The sequence below is a fragment of the Centroberyx affinis genome, unplaced genomic scaffold, assembly GCF_046629955.1.
Source record: "Centroberyx affinis isolate AG114_WGS23_722 - 3 ecotype Tasmania unplaced genomic scaffold, CSIRO-AGI_Caff_v1 ptg000771l_1, whole genome shotgun sequence".
Taxonomy (NCBI): Eukaryota; Metazoa; Chordata; class Actinopteri; order Beryciformes; family Berycidae; genus Centroberyx; species Centroberyx affinis.
The window spans coordinates 278,895-299,284 of record NW_027279379.1 but is presented as its reverse complement, the minus strand read 5'-3'; the positions used below and the strand labels follow the sequence as shown (position 1 = coordinate 299,284).

At 43.9% G+C, this 20,390-nt stretch overlaps 1 protein-coding gene across 3 annotated transcripts in view; it reads right to left on the bottom strand.

The window, feature by feature from the left end:
- The window catches only part of foxp1b (forkhead box P1b), a 99,874-nt gene that overhangs the window by 53,742 nt on the left and 25,742 nt on the right, over positions 1 to 20,390 (bottom strand). For all 3 annotated transcript variants that reach the window (XM_071520116.1, XM_071520117.1, XM_071520119.1), the window contains exon 4: positions 740 to 898. In XM_071520116.1, the coding sequence (XP_071376217.1) occupies positions 740 to 898 (159 nt within the window). The remainder of the gene's footprint in view (positions 1 to 739; positions 899 to 20,390) is intronic.

Here is a 20,390-nt window from a genome sequence, read left to right as displayed (position 1 = left end):
ACCCACCCCCCTCGTGGGCTGCTCCATAGCACCTCCTGCTGCTGCTGGTAGGGACATGTGTGCTTTTCCATTTCCACTGTGCATGAGGAGGGCAGTGATGAAAGGCAGACAGGGACAGCATGGAGCTTCCTATGCCTGGCCAGACTCAGATCTCTGCTGGAGGAGTGGAGCTCTCTCATTTCCCTCCCTTATTTTCGTCTCCCTCTCTCCAAACTTACTACAAACGTACTTTCTCCTCCTTTCTCCCAGCCTGTGCACTGCCCACACCAAGTAATATAGGAGGAAGGAACGCATCTTCCACTGTGGAAGTCAGGACCAGCCACACACACTGATGTGTGCTACTGCCTTGGATTTATCCTGGCGCTACTAGATGAGCTCATGTGATATAAATTGGCCACATAAAGGCTTTTCTAAGGGTCTGGCCTATATAATTCACAGCGACGCTCATTTGTGCATAGAAGCTGCTTCTAATGCATTGTGTAGCCATTTAGGTGTCACCGCTTGAGTGTGTGCGTGTGTTGGAAATTCACACATAATGCGTGAGCATACATAACTGCAACTGTTGCACTGCCAATCCTAATTTCCTGTTTGTGAACTTAGCCTGGTACTGTGCTTTCTCGCACACTGTGTTCTAGACAGAGTTGCACAAGTTCACTCGCGCAACCACAAACTCAGATCACCCAGCCAGTTAATAAATGTGAGAGTGCACTGTCTAAGAATGACAAGACAGCTACTTTACCTGTAGGCTTTGCTGCTTGTCACTGGCTTTGGGAGATTTTCGGCCAGTGTTTTGTTGAGACTGCAGCTGTTGTGACTGGGGTGGCTGTTGTTGCTGTTGTTGTTGTTGCTGTTGCTGTTGCTGCTGCTGGAGGAGGATCTGCCGAGCCACTTGGAGAGCCTGATAGGAAGAATAAAGTGATAGGATGAAAAAATGTCCAACAAACTACCTAAAAGCAGATACTTTGATAGTCTCTTGAGAACACTTTTATGGCTGTTATCAGAGCCCCCTAAACAATGTGCTGTTGGCCTTCTGATAGATAACAAACAAACATCCTAATACAGACCTTTTCATACTTCCCTCCTTGAAAAAAAAGACAAATTCCTCTACAAGCACAGAGGGAACAATGATCAGATGACAAAACAAACGCAGAGACAGAAAGAAGACAAAAAAATCAACAGCAACCATCCAGAGAAAATATTTATCTGTTGATAAGTTGCACTTAGAGCAAACAGAAACCGTCAAAGACACTGATCAGTGCTTTTTGATCCTCCTTTAGCTCAGTCAAACGCCCTTCTAGAAAGCAAATAAAAGGCTTTATGGCTGCTTCAAATATCTGTTAAAGGACACGGCCTTCTCAGTGGAAAACAAAATACAGTGCAGTCACATGTTTATTGCTCCAGCTACTCCCTTTTCCCTTACGATAAATAATCAAACATGCCATCCAGAGCAAACAAAGTCGGAGAGAGCTGGGGAAAAAAAACAGTGGTCATGAAAACGGCCAGCGATACCAAGAAAAGCAAGCGTTGTGTTCCCACAGTGAGCTGGCCAGCCTCACACCTCCACCAGTAAACCATCTGGGTAAATAACTGGCCTCATTCTTTCCATGTTCCTCAGACGATTACTCCCACAATTAAACAAACAGTCGGGGGCACATCCAAGCCCATCTCGCGGAGAGACGAGCTATAAGTCCTCCAGTCGATTATTTGATAAGTTCAGAGATTGCCAGACATTGTAAAAAAGTAAAAGGAGGAATGTTTAACAAGGAGATAGCAACCGCGCGGAGAGGGAGAGGGAAAGAGCAGGGAGCACAAAAGAGGAAAAAGTTAAGAGGAACGTGTGAACAAGTGAGTGAAACCTGTGAAAGATGGCGTGAAAGTGAGATATCTAAAGGGAGAAGGCATAGAGAAAGTAGGAAGACAGAGAGACAGAGTTAACTCACAGAATTGTAAAGACACACAATATATGAAGACAGAAAGGGGAGACAGACTTCAGAGTTGGAGCAAACAGCTGTTTGATGGTCCACTATGTGTCTATGTGTGGGTGTATGTATTGACCCTCCCAAACGCAAGGCTGTCGGATGACATCATGAGGGATAAATATGACCACAGGCTACAAAAGAGGCCACACTCCTGGCGTTTCACCATGCTTAAGTTTAAAGCACGCATACTTTCTCTCTCTCGCTCTCTCTGTGTCTTTCTCTCAATTCTCATGTAAGGATGAATGATGCTATACAGACATGTCTCATTCTGCATGCCTAATTGTCCCCGCTTTGAAATTTCGTGGCGGGGAACCCCCCCCCGCCGCTCCACACTCATACATAAAGTATAGAAATCAAAAATAAAAACTATGCAAGCGGCATTCACTCCCACGCAGCAATATTTACATTTTACAGGCATTTAGCTGACATTTTTATCCAGAGCGACTTACAATCAACGCAATGGTAGAAAGAGCTTAAACATCAAAGCAAAAACATGCTGTTGACAGAACTAATGATAAGCAGGGGGTGGCAAAAGTATCAACGCAGTACAACATTGGGATATTACACCTCACAAGCTTGTGACAAGCTCTTGTAGTGATATTGGGCAGCATGCTGATATTGTTTCATCCCATTATGAAGGCTTTTTAATGAATAAATACAGAGCAATATTTTGAAAATGATGTTCTAACAAATGGAAAAAATGGTCATTGAAAGATTGAAAGTCTGAACGGCCTTGAGTTTCATTTTTGATTTCATTTTGACAAAATCACAATATACTTCAGTAGCATCACAATACTTAGAGCACCAAAGAACCTTAAGATTCAAATATCATATTGTGGCTCAAGCAGTGTGATAATTTCATATTAAGAGCTCTCTGATGATCTCTAATACAGTCAGACAAATGTTTCAAGTCCCACTACAGTATCAGACGTTTGCAGAGGTAAGCTGAACTTGAATGACTAAAACAGATTCTTACTTTAAGTGAAACACGGATCGTTTATGAGAAGAAAAAAAACATAACTACGCCCAAGGTGTGGTATGACGGCACACTCAAGAGTAAACAAAGTGTTCTGTTGTCTTTTGCCGTGTAACTGATGACACACACCGTGAAATGTGTGTGTGGTGTGTCTGGGTTTACAACCGAGGGTGTCGGAACAAAGGCAGTTGAGTCAACAGGATATGATAGGAGGTCCAGAGAGTCATGGATGAAGAGATACATTTCTGGGAAGTCTTCCCTCATTGTCATCATAAAAAAAAAAAAAAAAAAAAAGAAAAAAGAACAGGCCGCAAGCCTCATGACTGTGAGGATCAGTCGATGCAAGTACATAAATAGTAGATACATAGGAAATAGTGGCATTGCAATGTTCTGCACTGTTAAACTGAGAGGCTATGTTTACATACATACTAATATTTCAATCTTATGACTATACTGTGATTCAGACATGGGTCATTATGTTACTTTAATTAAGGTTACATATTATTAATACTGCAATTAAGACATGTGGAGTACATAAATATTAGTTGCATTATTTGTTTCCACAAGATGCAACATTCACCCCCACATACAGTTAGTAATTTTTACAGTTACAATATTTGTTTACAGCCGTATTTAATAGCGTGAAAGTTACATGGGAGCAATATGACTGCAAGTAGGAAATGACTGATGCAGCTTTTAGCGGAGGGGCCGCGTGACAATTCATTCAAATAATAATGGCAGTATGCAAGATTGCATGGAAACGGGGAAATTAACAGCCTTCTGCTATTCATGTCAACAGCTTCATCAAATTATTCTTCCAATTAAAGTAAGGGCAATAATTACATTACCGTGCGCGTGTAAACATAGTCAATGATCATCTTGACATGAGCAAATTAACTGAAATCACACTGGAAATCACACCGCTGCCAGACAACAATCACATACGACACACACTGCTTGGACACTTTGGCTCTTAACAACTTTACAATGTGACTTTTAAAAAGCCAAAGATACAAGATGAGTCAAAGGCGTTGTCGTTATTAAAAATAATGAGATGAAAAGGCGAGCGAGCTGAGAACCTGTGTTGCGAGGCCTGCTCCAGGCTTAGGAATGTTGCTGTGATGTTTGTATTTTAACAAGGCCACTGGAGCTGGCATGCCTTGGAGAGGCCTAATGCTGGGCTAAAATAACCTATTGTGAACTGTCACTGTGATGTTTACACAGCACCCACTTTTCTCTTTAACCCCCCCACACTCTCTCTCTCTCTCTCTCTCTCTCTCTCTGTGTCTCTGTCTCTCTCTCTCTCACTCCTCCTCTGGAATTTATCTCCTTTTGATCTCCCATTCAAAAGGTATTGGAGGCTTGATAGACATGCAAGTCTAAAAGCAGCTCCAGACGACTGTGATAAACTGGCAACCGATGACAGGCGCGAGGCATCTAAAGCACAGAGAGATGAGGGGAACAGCATGTTGTCTGGGCACTACAATAGTGCAAATCAAGAGAAATATTAGGTGGAACTGATCAGATACAAAAACAGTTCAAAGCTGGATAATGGTATCGGGTGACTGGGTTGCCCTGAGAACAGAGGCCAGCTTTGCTATAGGCACGGCAGATGGAGATCTGGAGAGAATTATTAATTTAACCTGTTGTTTTCACAACAATAAAGAGTTAAATGCATAATCATAGAAGTTTGCCTTACTAATAAACAAAATGAAAAGGGAAAAAAAAAGTGGGCCTTGTGATGTGCTTTATATCGAACTGGTGGAACATCTTTGGAATACACAAATTGGATTTGTGTGGGTTATTTCATCTGTGCAAGCGTCTGAGACTACAGTAGCGCTATTATAACCTCAAGCTGAGGTTGTTTGGAAGCCAGGCTTGTTACTGTGTAAGCTGGGATAAGGAACACAACACAATTGCATAGATAGACGCTTACATCCACACACCATACGTACATTCACATGCGCATGGGTCTACGCACACACACATATTTTCACACAAACACACACCAAAGACAGAGTGAACCCTCCAGGTGCTTTTGATTAGAAAACACCCTCCAGCACCTGACAAGGTCTTATCAGCAACAAAGACTGTGCAATTTGGTATCCTTGTCATTTGCAATCCTCTTTTATTTTCCCCATTTCAAATATGTTCAAAGTTCACACCCTCTTCCTTGTGTTAACGCGACTGCCTCAATAAACAACAGGCGTCTTATCTGCATCTACTTTCACACCATATTAGTGAATAGAGGCAGGAGCGCCTCTTATGTCCCTGGGCTATCAAGCTGCGATAAGGGAATTGCTAAGTACTGGATGTCTTTATGTGCAGTCTGCACATGTGGATTATTTACAGGCTTTGGGGTTTCCTGCTGCTAAAGCCAGCTCTGGGTGTCTTACAAATCCCAGCTCAGAGCATTGCCACACAGTCAAGTCTGCTCTCTGCTGAATCCCTCACTGCACCTTTCCCCACTATGAGGCAAACTAGACACATTTCAGATCTCTCTCTCTCTCTCATGCTTTCTCTTTCTTTCTATGCAACTCTGCTGACCCAGAGTAACAGTCGCAAACACAACCAACAACCCAAATCCAACCGTGTTGGGAGCAGGGAGATCCGGGAGAATCACTCCAATTGACTTGAGTGTGGCAGAGAGACAAAGCAGGAGACAGACACCACTCATCTCCCATTTTCAAAATGACAGACAAATAGAAGAAGAATGTGATAAAAGGGTCAGTAAGAGAGACAGGGAGGGGGCTTCGCTCAGGGTGTCACCGTCGGGAGTCGGACTGTGAGAAACGACGGGGCCGGCGTTGTTTGTTCAGGCCCGTCATCAGAGAGACCTCTTTATTTCTACCAACGTCCGCCTCCTCCTGCCACAGCCGGGGAAGACCTTGAACGTGAAATGGTTTCGAGCAGATTGCTCCTAATTGCTAGAAGATGTGCAAGCAGGTGTAACCGGATCCCTGCGGCCACTCAGATAGTGGAGACGGGATGTGTGAGTTTGTGTCTGTGTATGTTTCAGTGCTTGTGTGTGTTTATTTGTGCATGCGTGTGCGTGTGTGTGCTTGACTGTGTATTTACTCAGTGGCTGGGGTTTACCAGGGTTTATTAGGCAGGAGAGTGTGGCTCAGAGACAGCCAGCAACAACATGGCTAATAGGTTAGCTGTTAATGTAGTCCTGCTCAGCAGACACCGGGCCCTCTGGCTTCGCTCCGCAGCCTCCGCGGGGCTTCGGCGCTGATGGCCTAAATGTCAAGGTTATCTGCTTGACTTTCTGACTGATCGCACGTCTCAACTCACCTGACATTTATCGTCCTGAGCGCTTCTGCTGTTTCCTGTTCAAACACGAGGCCCTCTGCTCCTCAGCGGTAGCCTAACCAAGCCTAGGAGTCCAGGTTCTGCTCTCACTAGCTCCTCCACGTGAGCCGCTAGCACAGCAGGCTAATTTCCTTCCACAGACAGCCAGTGGTAAGCACACTGAGCCATTCATTTCATAAATTACATAGGCTATTGTAGACAGTGGCCCTGAAATCATGGAAGCTGGGGATATAACTGATATCCATTGTTCACAATGGGACTGAAACCAGATATGGGGTTAGGGGGGTGTTGAGTATGCTAACATATAGTAATGGAATTCACTTGAAATAATTGTCATTTTAATTGAAATGCATATGATTTTGGGGGAGGATTCTTAAACATGTGAGCGGATAAGCAGCGAGGATCATGTCTATTTATATTAATTGCGTTGTTTCTTTCTTTTTTTCCCCCAGTAATACAGACGTTTATCTGCAATGCAAAGCAGGGAAAGGCTGGTTTCCCAGTAAGTATATAATTAATGCCATTTCCAAAAAGCCACTCCACATGGAAAGCAGGCCCCCGTGCTCAAACCTTGCACATTACAGGGCCCTCGCAACAACACTCTCCAGCCTGTGTTTAGATTTCCAAACTAATTCATGTAGAATACATAAATAAATCAACGTTTTATACCCACTTCAAACCATTAGATTCCCCTTCCTTCGCCGCACTTTTCAACTAATCTATTAATATTTATGACAACACTAAACATTTCAAATAGCCACATTTAAACAATAAGGCAGTGCGTGCACTTACACAAGACCAAAGCTGACTTCAATAAAAAACCCATTTTGTTTGTACACCCCCCGCACCCCCACCCGCCCACCCTCCATCCCTCCATCCCTCCATAACAGGTAATGCAGTGCCTTGACAAATGTTTTTTTGGGGAAAAATGACTGAAAGAAAAACAAGAGGAAAGCAAAGTTATTAACTGTGAGTGGAGATGGAAGAGAGGGGGGCTGTGGAGCGGGACTGATGATGGAGGGAGTGGAATGAAAAGAGGGAGAGGAGCGGGGGGGCGGAGGAAGAGAGAATAAGAGAGGGTAAAGAGACAGAGAGAGAGAGAGAAAGAGATAGCGTTGTGGAGAGGAGGGGGGGAGAGATGGGAGAGGAAGAGAGAATAAGAGTGGGAAACAGAGACCGAGCAGAGAGAAGAGAGAGCGGTAAAGAGAGAGAAGGAGATAGAAAGAGAGGAGAAAAAAGAGAGGAGAGTGTAGCGGAGGGGAGGAGGTGCGGAGAAGAGGGTAAACAGTGCCCCAACTAGGCGATTCGGGCGCTCGGAGCCTGGTACAGAGGGGTCACCCCCCGCCCCCCCGGCCCAGCGAGGTCAGCTCAGCTATGCGGGCCTGACAGCTTCCGTTTGCTGTGTGCTCGCCGTTTGTTTGGATTCTCCAGCCTTGCTTAGCCAGCAGCTTAACAACAGATGGCTAAAGAAGGCCTCTATTCAGCGTGGTCTGGATCAAAAAATACACACTAAGAAAAGTACACAAGCTGCAGACAAAACACACACACACACACAAGTACGCACATGCAAATGACATGGATTGTCAAAGATGCACATGCAGCAAACGGGAGGACAGCAAATAAGGTTTTGCTTGCTGCAAACATTCATTTGATCAAAGACATGGAGACAAGACACATTAAGAGACACACGCAACAACATGCAAGGGTGTATGCAAGTGAACAAACACACACACACCCACAAGGTGTTGTCTGATCACGGCAAACAACTTCCTGTCATGATTCAATAACTGAGCAAATCTCAGTGAAGGCATTTCCGTCCCCTGCCATTCAGCATTTATTAAATGAATACTGTGTTTATTACAGCTTTAGTGCGGTGTAAACTCATAAACACCCTCCCAGAGTACAAGAGGAGCTGTCAACTAAATATTGTTTCCCTCATGAGTCGCTCTTCCACCTCAATTACGCCTTTCAACTTCACAGGCTCAGTATGATAAAGTGGCAGTAAAAATCATTCACATTAATACACCATTGTGCATCTGCTGCTAAAGGTAATTAAAGAAGTAAATGACTCATAAGAATAGACATATTAGCCGCAAAATGAAAGGCAACTGGGCTGCCTCATGAAAATATGTACCATTAAGATACTGCATTTTCATATTGGGGTAATCAGCTCCACTAGCCTGATGCTGATTTAATCCACTCCAGTGGAAAGTCTATCAGCGCACAGCCGCGTGTCACTGTCTCTCTCTCACTTCTCTCCACCCGCCAAGCGCCAGGCATTCTACTTCAGCATTGCCTATGAACGACTCCACTAAAGGGAGGTCACACCGAGGCAAATCAGTCGGGGGAGCAGGCAACGCTTAGGCTTCATTTAGATGGCAGACAGATGGAGAGAAAGGAGGAGAGAGAAGGGTGAGAAAGAGAGGAGGATAAAATGAGAGCTAAAAACAATTTAAAGAAAAAAGGAAGCCAAAGATCTGGGAACAATGCGGCAGGCAGATCTCAGCAGCCCCTCTCTCCCCTGACCTTCCCCTTTCCTTCCGAGCACACGATGTCTCGGGATGCCCACCACTGCATTCGGCGATAATTTCCGTCAAGTTGATAAAGCGGGGGGAAACAGCAGAGGCATGCCAACTGCGCTGGGTGCTTAGATGGACGGCTAGAAAACACCCGCTCCTCCTGATTGCATCTTTGTTGGAAGAGTTGCATCACATAGCAGCGCGCGAGTGTTGTGCTTGGGAAAACGGGTGCTTCCAAAAACCCAGCGTGAGACCTAGAAGATTGTGAGCAGATTTTATCATGTGTGAATCATATTGTTTAGAATGGGAAGATCGGTCTGCCCCGGTCTCATAGACAGAGGACTCAACTTTATCGATACACTCGAGACTCCCCGGATACGACCGGTAAAACCCCTAAATCTTACAATTTAGTTGTGGGGAATGTAGATGAATGCGGACGATACGCAACTGTAGAGCAGCGCTTGAGGAGAAGGCTGATCAGACAGCTGAGACGCTCTGAGTACTTGGAGCTGAAACTGATGCCCTGTGTTGTTGGCTGATCGCTCTTCGGCCTCTTCACTAGAGCTTGCCGCTGCTTAACTCATTGTTGACGCAAAAGTAACCCAACTATATGAATAATCCCGCTAATCAGTAAACTAGACAACAGGCGTGACACTGCCCGCAGCAAACCATGACCCCTGGGAAATAGATTAGTTATGACATCTGCCTAAGAAGAGTATCTGTCCAAAACTTCCTGCTGATTGCATTAGGAAATGACACAGAATCCCTCTTTGTTGCGGTAAACGAGATTTCGCTTTCGGTATCTCGCATTAAAACAATAGCCTTACCGTAGGGCTTTTTGATAGGGCTTTCTGGGGCTTTCGCCTGTGCATCTTTTCCCACTGATGCTCACTGCCTTGAACTGTCTTGACCTGAGACCTAACACATCATGAGCCGCAGGAGGAGAATTCCCAGTGTGTGTGTGTGGAGCGGAGAGTTCCTCCAAAGGAGAGGATTTTCTATAAATCACAGGCCGGTCCAATTGGCTATGGATTGAGTTGCAGCGGGGAGAGACAGCTCCCTGGGAATAGCAGTGTCTCTGTTGAAGTCATTCCAAGATGGGTAATATGATCCCACGCCGCCAGGAATAAAGGAAGGGAAAAGAAAAGAAGAAAAAAAAAAATCGGATTGCTTTGGCCATAAAGAGGAGTAATCTCCAGCAGGGTCTAGACACATCACCCGTCACACTGGACTGCAATGTATCATAGTCACACAGGCGGATGATGTGCCACATGGTGGGCCTCACTCTTTTGGATTTGTTTTTTTTTTTTATTCTTTAAGAATTGTTTTAATCTTTATTGAGACAGTACAAAGAGAGGGACAAAGAGTTGGGGAGACATAGGATTTAATCCTAGTCTAGAAGTACATGTAGTGGACTAACTGGCCAACAATATTGCCAATTCGCAAGTCTGATTTGCGAGTCCTCTTTCATTTGGCCTGGAGTGTCTGGAGTGTTTATGGAGTAACAAGTCATGGGAAAAGTCCTCTGAGTGTAAGCACTTTTCAAACCCACCTAAAGCTTAATTAACATGCGGAGTGCAGCGCGGTGACAGAATTGGCCGCCCTCAATCTGCCTGAGCCACCTTCAGCTTTAGGCGCAGAGACCTCCTGAGCTGCAGGCTTCAATAAACGTCGCAGGAGAAGATGATCACAACGCAAATTAAGTTATGTGCTAAGCTTAAAGGGGGCTTACATAAACATGTGATGGAAATATTAAACAACGCTAAACCGAGGCGAGAGACAGGGGAGAGAAACAACGGCGTCTTTACGAAAACAGGTCTTGACGCGACTTGAGCGCAATTGGAATCGGTGCAATTGGGTGCATAATTTCCCCAGATGTTGAATCTTTTCTTTGATGACTGAACATTGCATAAATACAATAAATCACCATGCCCTTGTTTTTCAGAGAGAGATACATAGCAGGGGTTGACGCACACACACGCAAGAAAAAAAAAGGCAAACCCAAAGTGAAATACAGGCAGCAGAAGTAGCCTAAACAACAAGCACTGCAGGAACCAAGGGCATGTGGGCTATAGAGCTGGGGAGGACGGGTGGGGGGGGGGCTGGGAAATGACAGACTGCTGTTCAACTCCATTAGCTGCTATGTGAGAGGGGTGCATCTAGCAGCACACGACCTGTGAAGAATCTTAGATCTCACTCTATCTTGGAATGGGGATTGCCGCATTAATTCTAGGAAACTGTAATCTCTCAAGCAAATCAAATTACTCTCATTAAGCGCAAGAAGAAAACTGCCTCTGTAATAAGTATGTATAAAAAAGTATTTATTACCAATAATCACCTCTTTAATATGAGCCAGCTTACAACGGCTTTTATTTTTGCTGATTAAGTTTAAAAACTGGGGAAACACGGAAGGGCACACACGCACGGACACACACACAAAGCTCACACACACACACACACCCGCGCGCTCTCAAACGCACACGCAAACACACACACGCACTAATACACAGCTCATGGAGTTTATGAGAGCGGCTGATACAGTGATTAAAGGGGAGGGTAGAGGGATACAGTGCTTGAGGGCCTTGGAGAGGACGTGCCTCACCTAGTCATAAAAACACACCTCTGTCTTTAGGCCAGCGCCAGAATCGCTCTCAGTGGGTTCACTTGGAGGTGAATCGCTGGAGAATTTACATGTAAAGTGGCACATGTCATCACCCAGACAGTGCGCTCGCAACACGCGGCGGCGCATTGTAACTAGGCACACACTCGCTGACCGCAACACATTCGCGACGGTTTGTGAGGTTGACTGCCTGACCCGGGGCACACACACACCCGCAGAGCGGTTTCTGAAACACAGGCAGCTGCTGCCAACGTTGTTTCACTTCTGCTCATTTGCAGTATTTGCGTTTCTACAAGCCTAACGACTCCACCAAACAGTCAACAGCGTGATGCTGTTATGCATTTATGGTTACAGTAAACACAAAACAACATTGTGGGTATAGTGACTCTGCTGGGAGGTTAAGTCTTCGCTCTTCTTCCAGGATGTGACATCATTCGTGAAAGTAAATGCTGCCAAGTATAATTGCCCTGCTGGTAAATAGAACAGATTTCCTGCCTTTTCTGAAGCAAGTTTCTAGTACTTGCCTCTTTTTTCAGATAACCAATTAATTACATCAAAAAAGCTAATAGAAAGTTAACAAAAACATCAAAATGGGTGATAAATAGGACTTGCCTCCACAAAATCAATTAGGACTGGGGGTCAGTGGGTCATTCATTTACTGGTTCAGCATAATTACCTGTTTTTCTTCCCCTCATTTACTTCTTTATTCATTTGGGACTCTGATGTCCCCGCAAACCAAAAGAACACACTTTTTGTGATTATTCAAATTAAACATCCATTCCAGGGAGAAAATGTCTGTCAAACTACGATGCAGAGAAGCTAATATGCTCCAAAAACAAACTCCCCTGAAGCCAAATGAGAAAATTCTATTAGATCTTGGCCTACATACTGTAACGTTCAATACCACTTGCCTAGTCAGCAGATAAATATATAAATAAAAACACAAACAGAGAGGGAGGCTTGCTCGTTCACATGGATATTCGCAAAATTAAACCGAAGAAGGAGCGTGATCTTATGGAATATGAATTACGATCAAAATATGCTCAGCAGCCTGTACCTATGCCTCTATCTGTGATTAGTGCTTGGCAGGAGGACAGGTTAAAGCAGCTCTGTTGCCCCGTGGCTACAAATCTCTGCTGGCACTTCTTTGCCTGTCTATCAAAGAGGCCGCATCCACTCCTGTCTGCCCTGTCTGCTGTGATTCATAGTGGGCAGGTGAGGAGGAAGGAGACAGAAAGACAGAACGAGGATCATGGTTGACTATAGATGTTCTCTTTTTTTTCTTTGAAGAAAACTGTACAGGCATTAATAAAAACTATTGCTCTAATATGGCAATACAGTACAATGTCCCTCTCCAGGGTGTCGACCTATTAATAGATAGAGGCATGTATTATGTTAAACACATAAAAGCCGCCTCAGTCAGTCAGCCAGCACAATATCACATTAACACTTTGTAAACATCCACCCATAAAGATAATTATTTTGATTGCGGGACTCTTGTGAGGCTTTTCTTCCCCTCCTCAACATCTGGTTGAAATATGGGGCAAGAACTGGCTTCCTGGCTGCTGCTCAGGTGGTTAAAATAGACTCCGCACACATACACACACACACACACACACACACAAATACAGCGGTGGGTAACTTTAATTTTTTCCCCTCAGTTTTTGTCGCTTGGTGGCGAGTCAGCGAAAAGGCAGGAGCTGCGGCTCCCCACACTGCACCTGCCAGGAAGTGATCCTTTTCTCTCCGGCCAGAGAGGCTGCTGGGATATGCCAGGGCACGCAGCTGTAGCGCGCGCACCGAGCTAGACGACGCTACAGGCAGGGCACGGGGAGACACAGAGGCACGCACAGCAGTTTCTCATTCATGAGATATACGGCGGTAGAAAGACTTGGAATCACCTGCAGTAGTGATCCGAGGCAAACCTGCTTGGCTCAGGGAAGATTCGGCACATAATTTGAATGGCAACAACGAACACGTTCAGAAGCGTTTGCTGATATGCGACTGGTTTTTCTGCATTTCTTGGTGCTGTTGGTTGTGTGGCGGGCCAGCCAGAGGAAGAGAGGAGTGAAGAGTGGAGTAGAGCAGGGGAGACTGTGATAATCGACCAAGATGCCGCTACCACTGAGTCCCCTGTCCCCTCACCTCCAAATCCCACTGGCCCCGTTTTCAATTTAACACAGGACTTGACCAGATTTCACTCGTTGCAGGGCTAAGGCACATCTTTGACACTTTTACATTAGAAACACAGTCCTCCGCTGATTAAAAACCTTCCCTCAGTCTCTCTCTCCCTCTCCTCCCCGTATGGCGAGCGGTAATGTAGGATGGGTGTCCATTTCCTGTCTCTCCTTTCCCTCCAAATCAACCACAAATAACTCACAGCCTTCCGCGCCTATCTTGATTTCACTCCAAAAGATAAGGACACCATTTATTGTTTTCATTGAGCTTGAGTGCTAAGACAGAGAGCACCGAATCACTCTCAGATTGAGATAAATACACCACAAATGGCTAATTCAATCCGTCTTCAATGCCGACGATGTTTTGAAGTGAGGGGAATATAAAAGGATCGCATTGTGAAACCGGAGTCTGGTGGTGCGATATTGGCTAGAGACCTCCATCAAACCGAGAAGAAGAGCCTACTGTAACTCGAGTCCGAATTCCCTTCGGAGAAGCAGAGAGCTGGTACAGTATGGCTATGTGTTAAATATGGAATATGCGTTTTTAATACATCCATCATAACTATGATGCGAAAAGGTTGATAGAAGGAAGAACGGACTAAATAAATATCACAGGTTGGGCTCTTTAGACCTCCATGACACAGCTGAGGCTTGGCAATGAATTCACAACATGCATCAGTGTGGCGGAGTGCAGCGCTGCCCCTGGTAGTGATTGTGTGGTGGCGAGAGGCTGAGGAGTAGAGAGTATTTACTGATGTGGTTATCTTGTCCTGTGACAGGCAGAATCACTCAATCAGCCGGCGACGGCCGGGCTCAGGCGAGCGTTACAGGCACATCCCCTTACTGCAGGGGAGGAGGCGTCGGTGTTAGCCAAGCCAAATTTGATCAACAAATGCAGTTCCCCTGTGCCACAGCTATCTGAGATGAAGATGATATTATGTGGAAGTGAGCAAAGTGATGGAGACAGCACAGGGAGAGAGACGGGGGGGAAAAAAGACAGAAAGAGAGAGAAAAGGAGAGAGAGAGAGAGACCCGAAGGTGGAACCTCCTCTCCGGCTCGGCGTCTTAAAGGCAAAGTGCCTCTCTGCTGGAAGCAAAGAGTTAACGCCCTGATTTATTCTAATGAGAACCATGTGCCTCACAACACTCTCTTTACCAGATCAAAGAGCCAAGCATTTATATGCTGGAGACAGTCTCAAATTAATTATCAAAAACTTGAATTAAAAAATAAAAACTTGTCTGTCCACTGGAGTTACATACCAATTAAAAACACAATCCTGGCAGACTCCGACTGACATTTCTAATGATTCCCTTTAAAAAATTACTGACATGTACGCAAGTTAAAAGGTTAGAAAAATTTGCATTTAGCAATGAGGAAAAATAAATATAGTGTTGAGTGTGCAGATAAGAGCTCAGTAATTAAGAGTAGGCATTGCGGTGGTGGAAAACATTTGAAGAATAAACCTGGACTAGTTTGCTTCTTTCGCTGTTGCCCTACAGATATTTTACATTATTCAATCCAAAATACCATCTTTCTGATTCTAACTTTTCTTTTGCATGTTAATGTTTAATAAGGGCCCTTGGCTATCTATGGGCACAATTATTAGATATCCGCAGAGAGAAATTGAAAAATTAATCATACTCTCAATTTTGTACTTCTCTGATCCATAGGAAATGGCTGTAAGAGCTGTGGCTTCTCCCCAGTCACAGGCTCCATCTAAACACAATCAATCTGCTGCCAGAGATGGGTTGCTTGTGCAAGGAGGACAATTGCATCAATACAGTAATTAACTGATTATTTATATGTTGGCACTTACCCTGATACGCCACAACATGGATAAGCCTGTTGCAAGTGGTGATGATTACAGAAATGTTTATCCCCGGCCTGACAAAGGAAAATTGAGTGTGTGCATAATTATCAAAAATATTACACCAAGTGGTATAGCAGGGATCCTTCTATGACGGGAAGTTGTGTCGATAAGTGCAGACAGCAGGGAAATGACTCTCTCTCTCTCGTTCCTGAGTACATACTGATTCACACATTAACGCACTCCCCGAAGTACATACAGCCTGGTAATAGGATGCATATTCAGGATGCATAACAGTTGCATACACAAAATTGCATAGACCAGACATCTTATGCATTTAAATGTTCGTACAACTACATTATACATGTGTGGGCCCTGTAGGTTTTCAATAATCCTTGTATTGACCCTTGTCGTTACTGTATGTAAAATATGCTAATATGGTGTATGTAAAATATGCTAATGTGCAGGCAAAAGAGCGTTAAGTTCCACCAGTTGACAGAGGGATTTATTCTACATTCTGCTGAAAGGCACAATGTCCACTATAGTCAGGTTACATGTAGACCTGTCTGTGTGTGTTCTAGTGTTGGCACAATAACTGAAATGTCAATACTGCTTCGAGACTGTTGCAAAAGAATTATAATTATTAATTATATTATAATTTAATTTGAACTACATACTTAATTTTATATACGTCCAACACTTCCACCTCTAGAGGGGATACATGTGCCAACTTGAATAGTTAAAGTAATAATCTGTATGAAAAAAAAAAAATTTTCATACAGATAAATGTCTGTTTTGTTACTCTCTATTGCTGATTGATATCAATTCAATCTATAGCTAGTTTATGAAATTAGCATCTTATTTGGAATAAATATAAGAAGGCAGAAGAAATATAAGAAGTCACAATCTACACTGAGTGCATTTATTTTTACAGTGTTATACTGAGTACAAAACACCAAAGCAATGACCACTTATCACCAAATATGTGGCCAAACATCAAGAAAAACAAGAATCTTGCAGATTAGCACTTTAAACAGGAAAGAGGATTGGAAAAGACAGCGCAAAATTCAGCGGCATCAAACAGCTGAAAACATGGCAACTGCATCAAATGGTCCCAGTTCAGCTAAACTGGTTGACAAACTGGTGTCAGAAGCAAAACATGGAACCAACATATCAAAGCCTGTATGTAAAAGTCAAGTGTAGTAGCACATTGCTTGCTATTTTTCTTGTTTGTTGTATCGTATTGTATTGTATTGTAGTATTATCAAATTAGATATTAAACTTAGCATTAGTATCAAAGTCAAAATCCTTGCTTTGTGACGACAGCAGTGTTTTCTGTGAGGAGAAGGCCAGTGATGGACCCTGTGCTGCCCCCCCCACCCCCCACCCCATCCCATCCCACCCACAGACACACATATACACACCAAGCCCCCGGACAGGCAGCCCTCCTCCCTAAACAACTCTTTCTTAAACATCTGCCCAGAAGCAGCACTGCTGCCTTTTGTCCACTCACTGTCTCCTAAGGCATGTCATCCAGCTCTAATCAAGCAGAAAATGGTCATAAATATTTCTTTCTGCTAGATTTCACATTCACATTTCACGCAGGGACATGATATTTTCCCCCTACCTCCGGGGAGTACCTAATGCAAAAAACAGTTACTTATATTCAAGGCTCATGTTCCCTCAGTCAAATGCAGAACATATTCCCAGTTCGCGGAGGAGGAAAAAAAGAAAAAAACAGAGGGAAAAAAAGAGAAAAAAAGAGGAGGGGGTAGACATAAAGGACTGTCTTATTTTCTGTGCCATTTGCTGGCTAGTACTTTCACAGCCATCCCATTACATCATGTCAAAGATTGTAAACAAGCAAATAACAACAGAGCAGCAGAGACCACAGCGAGGGAGCGACACGCACTGCCCTGCTGCGGAGGTCTCCGCCGCCAACTGAGGAGGAAAAAACATTTGTTTTTATTGTCCATTTAAATAATATATATCTTTTGTTTTATACAGAGAGAAAAAGAGCGAATGAGGATTGATGTGAACCATTGTTTCTGGCCCGGCTAAGTATTTATGGCACACGTCATTCACAGGATGTGGAGGTGCCATCACTATTATTTATGACGAGACATCCCATCACGGCATATCATTCTCTAAATGGTATACAGCTACTCGCCAGTGAATGCCGACCCATACCATTTTTCTCTCAAATAGAGGCCACGTCACTCCTGAACGCACGGGGGGGTTGTTATTAATCACTGATACATACGTTGATGGGCGAATACACGTCAAACAATCAAATTTACTCCAATGGACCTGCACTTGGTGTGGCGGTCCATGCATATTTACTTCAATGAAGGCTCATTTGATCATCGGCATCAGTGATTTATCATATTTCACCCTGCGTGCCAAAAACAAAGAGCTGTATCATTGGAAAGGGGATACACTGCGCACTAGTGTTGTCATGATGACTGAAATTTCAATACCGTTGTGAAAGACTGAATTCAGTATGAAATTTTTAGAAACGTTCAATACTTTCACCAACGTGTTCGGCAAGCTGAAATTCCATTTCTGAGTCACCTCCAGAGGGCGTAAACATGTGGATTGGAATAGTTAAAAGAAGAAGAAGAAGAAGGATTGGGATAGACAGAGCTGCAGTCTGGCTCTTGACAGTGGACTGCAGCAGTCAGTCCAAAATCCAAACAATCAAACAGCTGAAAACATGACAACAGCGTCAAACAGTCCACCATGTTTTGAACTGAATCCCAGTTCACCTCAACTGGTTGACAAACTGGTGCCAGGAGTCAAATATGGAACTGTTTGACTTGCAGAGCCGACAAAGACACCCGACCAACGTATTGAAGCCTCTGTGTCAAAGTTGTCCAAGTCAACTGTGGTAACACATTACTTGATGGCTTTTCTTGTTTGGCATCATGACAACACCACTGTGTACCAGTAACAGTCTGAACCACAGATTAAGGTCAGCACACTTTCAAAAGGAAAGTGTGCAATAACCAGCACTAATGAATAAACAAACAAACATAATAATACACCGAGTACACAGAGTATCCTCATGTCCCTCGTCCCTTCCATCGCCCCCCTCATATGCACACACACGCAGAAAGTGTATAAAAAAAAATTTTAAAAATGAAAGAAAAAAAAGACAGTAAGAGAGTTATAAGTAACGACAGCATAATTTGCCAATGATTTGCGATGTACATACATAAAGGTTTAGGAAATATATAAGGTATAGAGATGCTATGGAGCCTGAGAAATAGTTTTACAAAGCACAGACTTCTCCTGCCCAACTCTACTGAGTTTCTACCTGAGGAGGCTCAAATGTCACACCTTCTGTCCATGTGTGGACCAGCGATATAATAGTCTGGAGATATAAAATAAAATAAAATAAATGGATTTTAATTGTGATTTCAATTTCAGTTAGTTTAGTTTCTATTTTTCAAAAGATGTGGGTCTTATTATCCATCAATCTCCTTTTGGCTGTGGGCAAAAGGCTACAAATGATAATAACGCAATTTCATTTCAGTCAGTTTCAAGGCACATTGCAGTTTCAGTCAAGTTTCCATTCCCCAGCATACACACTTGTGTTTTCATTATACTTTACTAATTGCTTTTTCCCTACTTGGTTTTAGTTAACCACAATAACCTTCGTGAGAATAAAGAGGAACCTAGTGACGTAGATGGAAGAAAAAAAAACATCCTCCTCTCTCCTTTCTCTTCGAGTCCCTTCATCCCCGTTTCATCCTATCAGCTAGCTAACCTGTTTAGAGCTAGTCCTGAGTCCTTTAGGAGCTGAGACATGGTGGGCACAGTTGTCTCAGGGTGCTCCAGGGAGCAATATCTGAAGGCTGTGTGCTAACAGACGGCAGCGGGCGGAAAACAGGCATTTTGCTGCCGTCACTTAGCTCCCCTTTGAGTCCCGGCACATCCCCCTCTGTCACCCGGCCTGGCCTGGGCTCCGAGGCTGACGCCGGGGATGAACACTGACGTCTATTACCCACACTGTGCCAGGAGATTATGAATAAGATATAAAAGCCAGTCTCACTACAGGGCTTTCACATTAGACCTGCTCTGTAGGTGATGGCCTCCACGCATACGTACACACAAGCAAGTGCACACGCATAGGCACATGCTTGCCCGCACAAACAAACACACACATGCTCTCTCTCTCTCACACACACACGCACACAAATACTTTGCATGCACATACATGTCTCTGTGAACTAGCTCTGACAACTCTACCTTCGTAGCTGTCCTTTTGAGCATCCAACAGATGCCTTAATCTGCAACAAGGATTAGGGCTTATTGAAACAAATAAGTGTTTTAAGAGGAGACAGTCCCGGTTTCAATTTCAATAGCTCGTTTAACCCTTATCTGCCCAATTCCTTAGGGCCCATTCTATGTTAATTGGATCTACATTGCACTAGCATTGGGGGTGTTAACAAGCACAGCCTATGAATATTAATTACCCTGAAGTTTTCTGCGCAGGAAAGACTTCACTGATACATATTAATTCTATGAAGTTTTTAAAGTAGAGCTCTCATTAAAAATGGATAGGCCCTGTGCTTGAATGTTTTCCCAAGAGGAATTGTGCATCCTTAACTCTACCCTTAATAAATTGGGTCAAATTGGCTATCCTAAAAGAACAGTTTCTCCTAAAAATGGCATTATTATTCAACTAAATGTAAACATTCCAATCCGGTGAAGAAGGGGCTTTGTTGAAATAGTGTTTTGACAATGGCTATTAAAACCAGTCATGTCTGAGCCTGTACTTTCCCAACCACGGTCTCCCGAGGCCCTGTTAAAACGGTTACTTATTTACAACGCTAAACACACAAGTTGCTCAGCTAAACAGAGCAAAATGAGTCTGTGCGTCTGTGTGTGTGCACGTGTGAGGATTTGTGTGTGTGTGTGTGTGTGTGTGTGTGTGTGTGTGTGTGTGTGTGTGTGTGTGTGTGTGTGTGTCTTGATGCGGAGCGTTCAG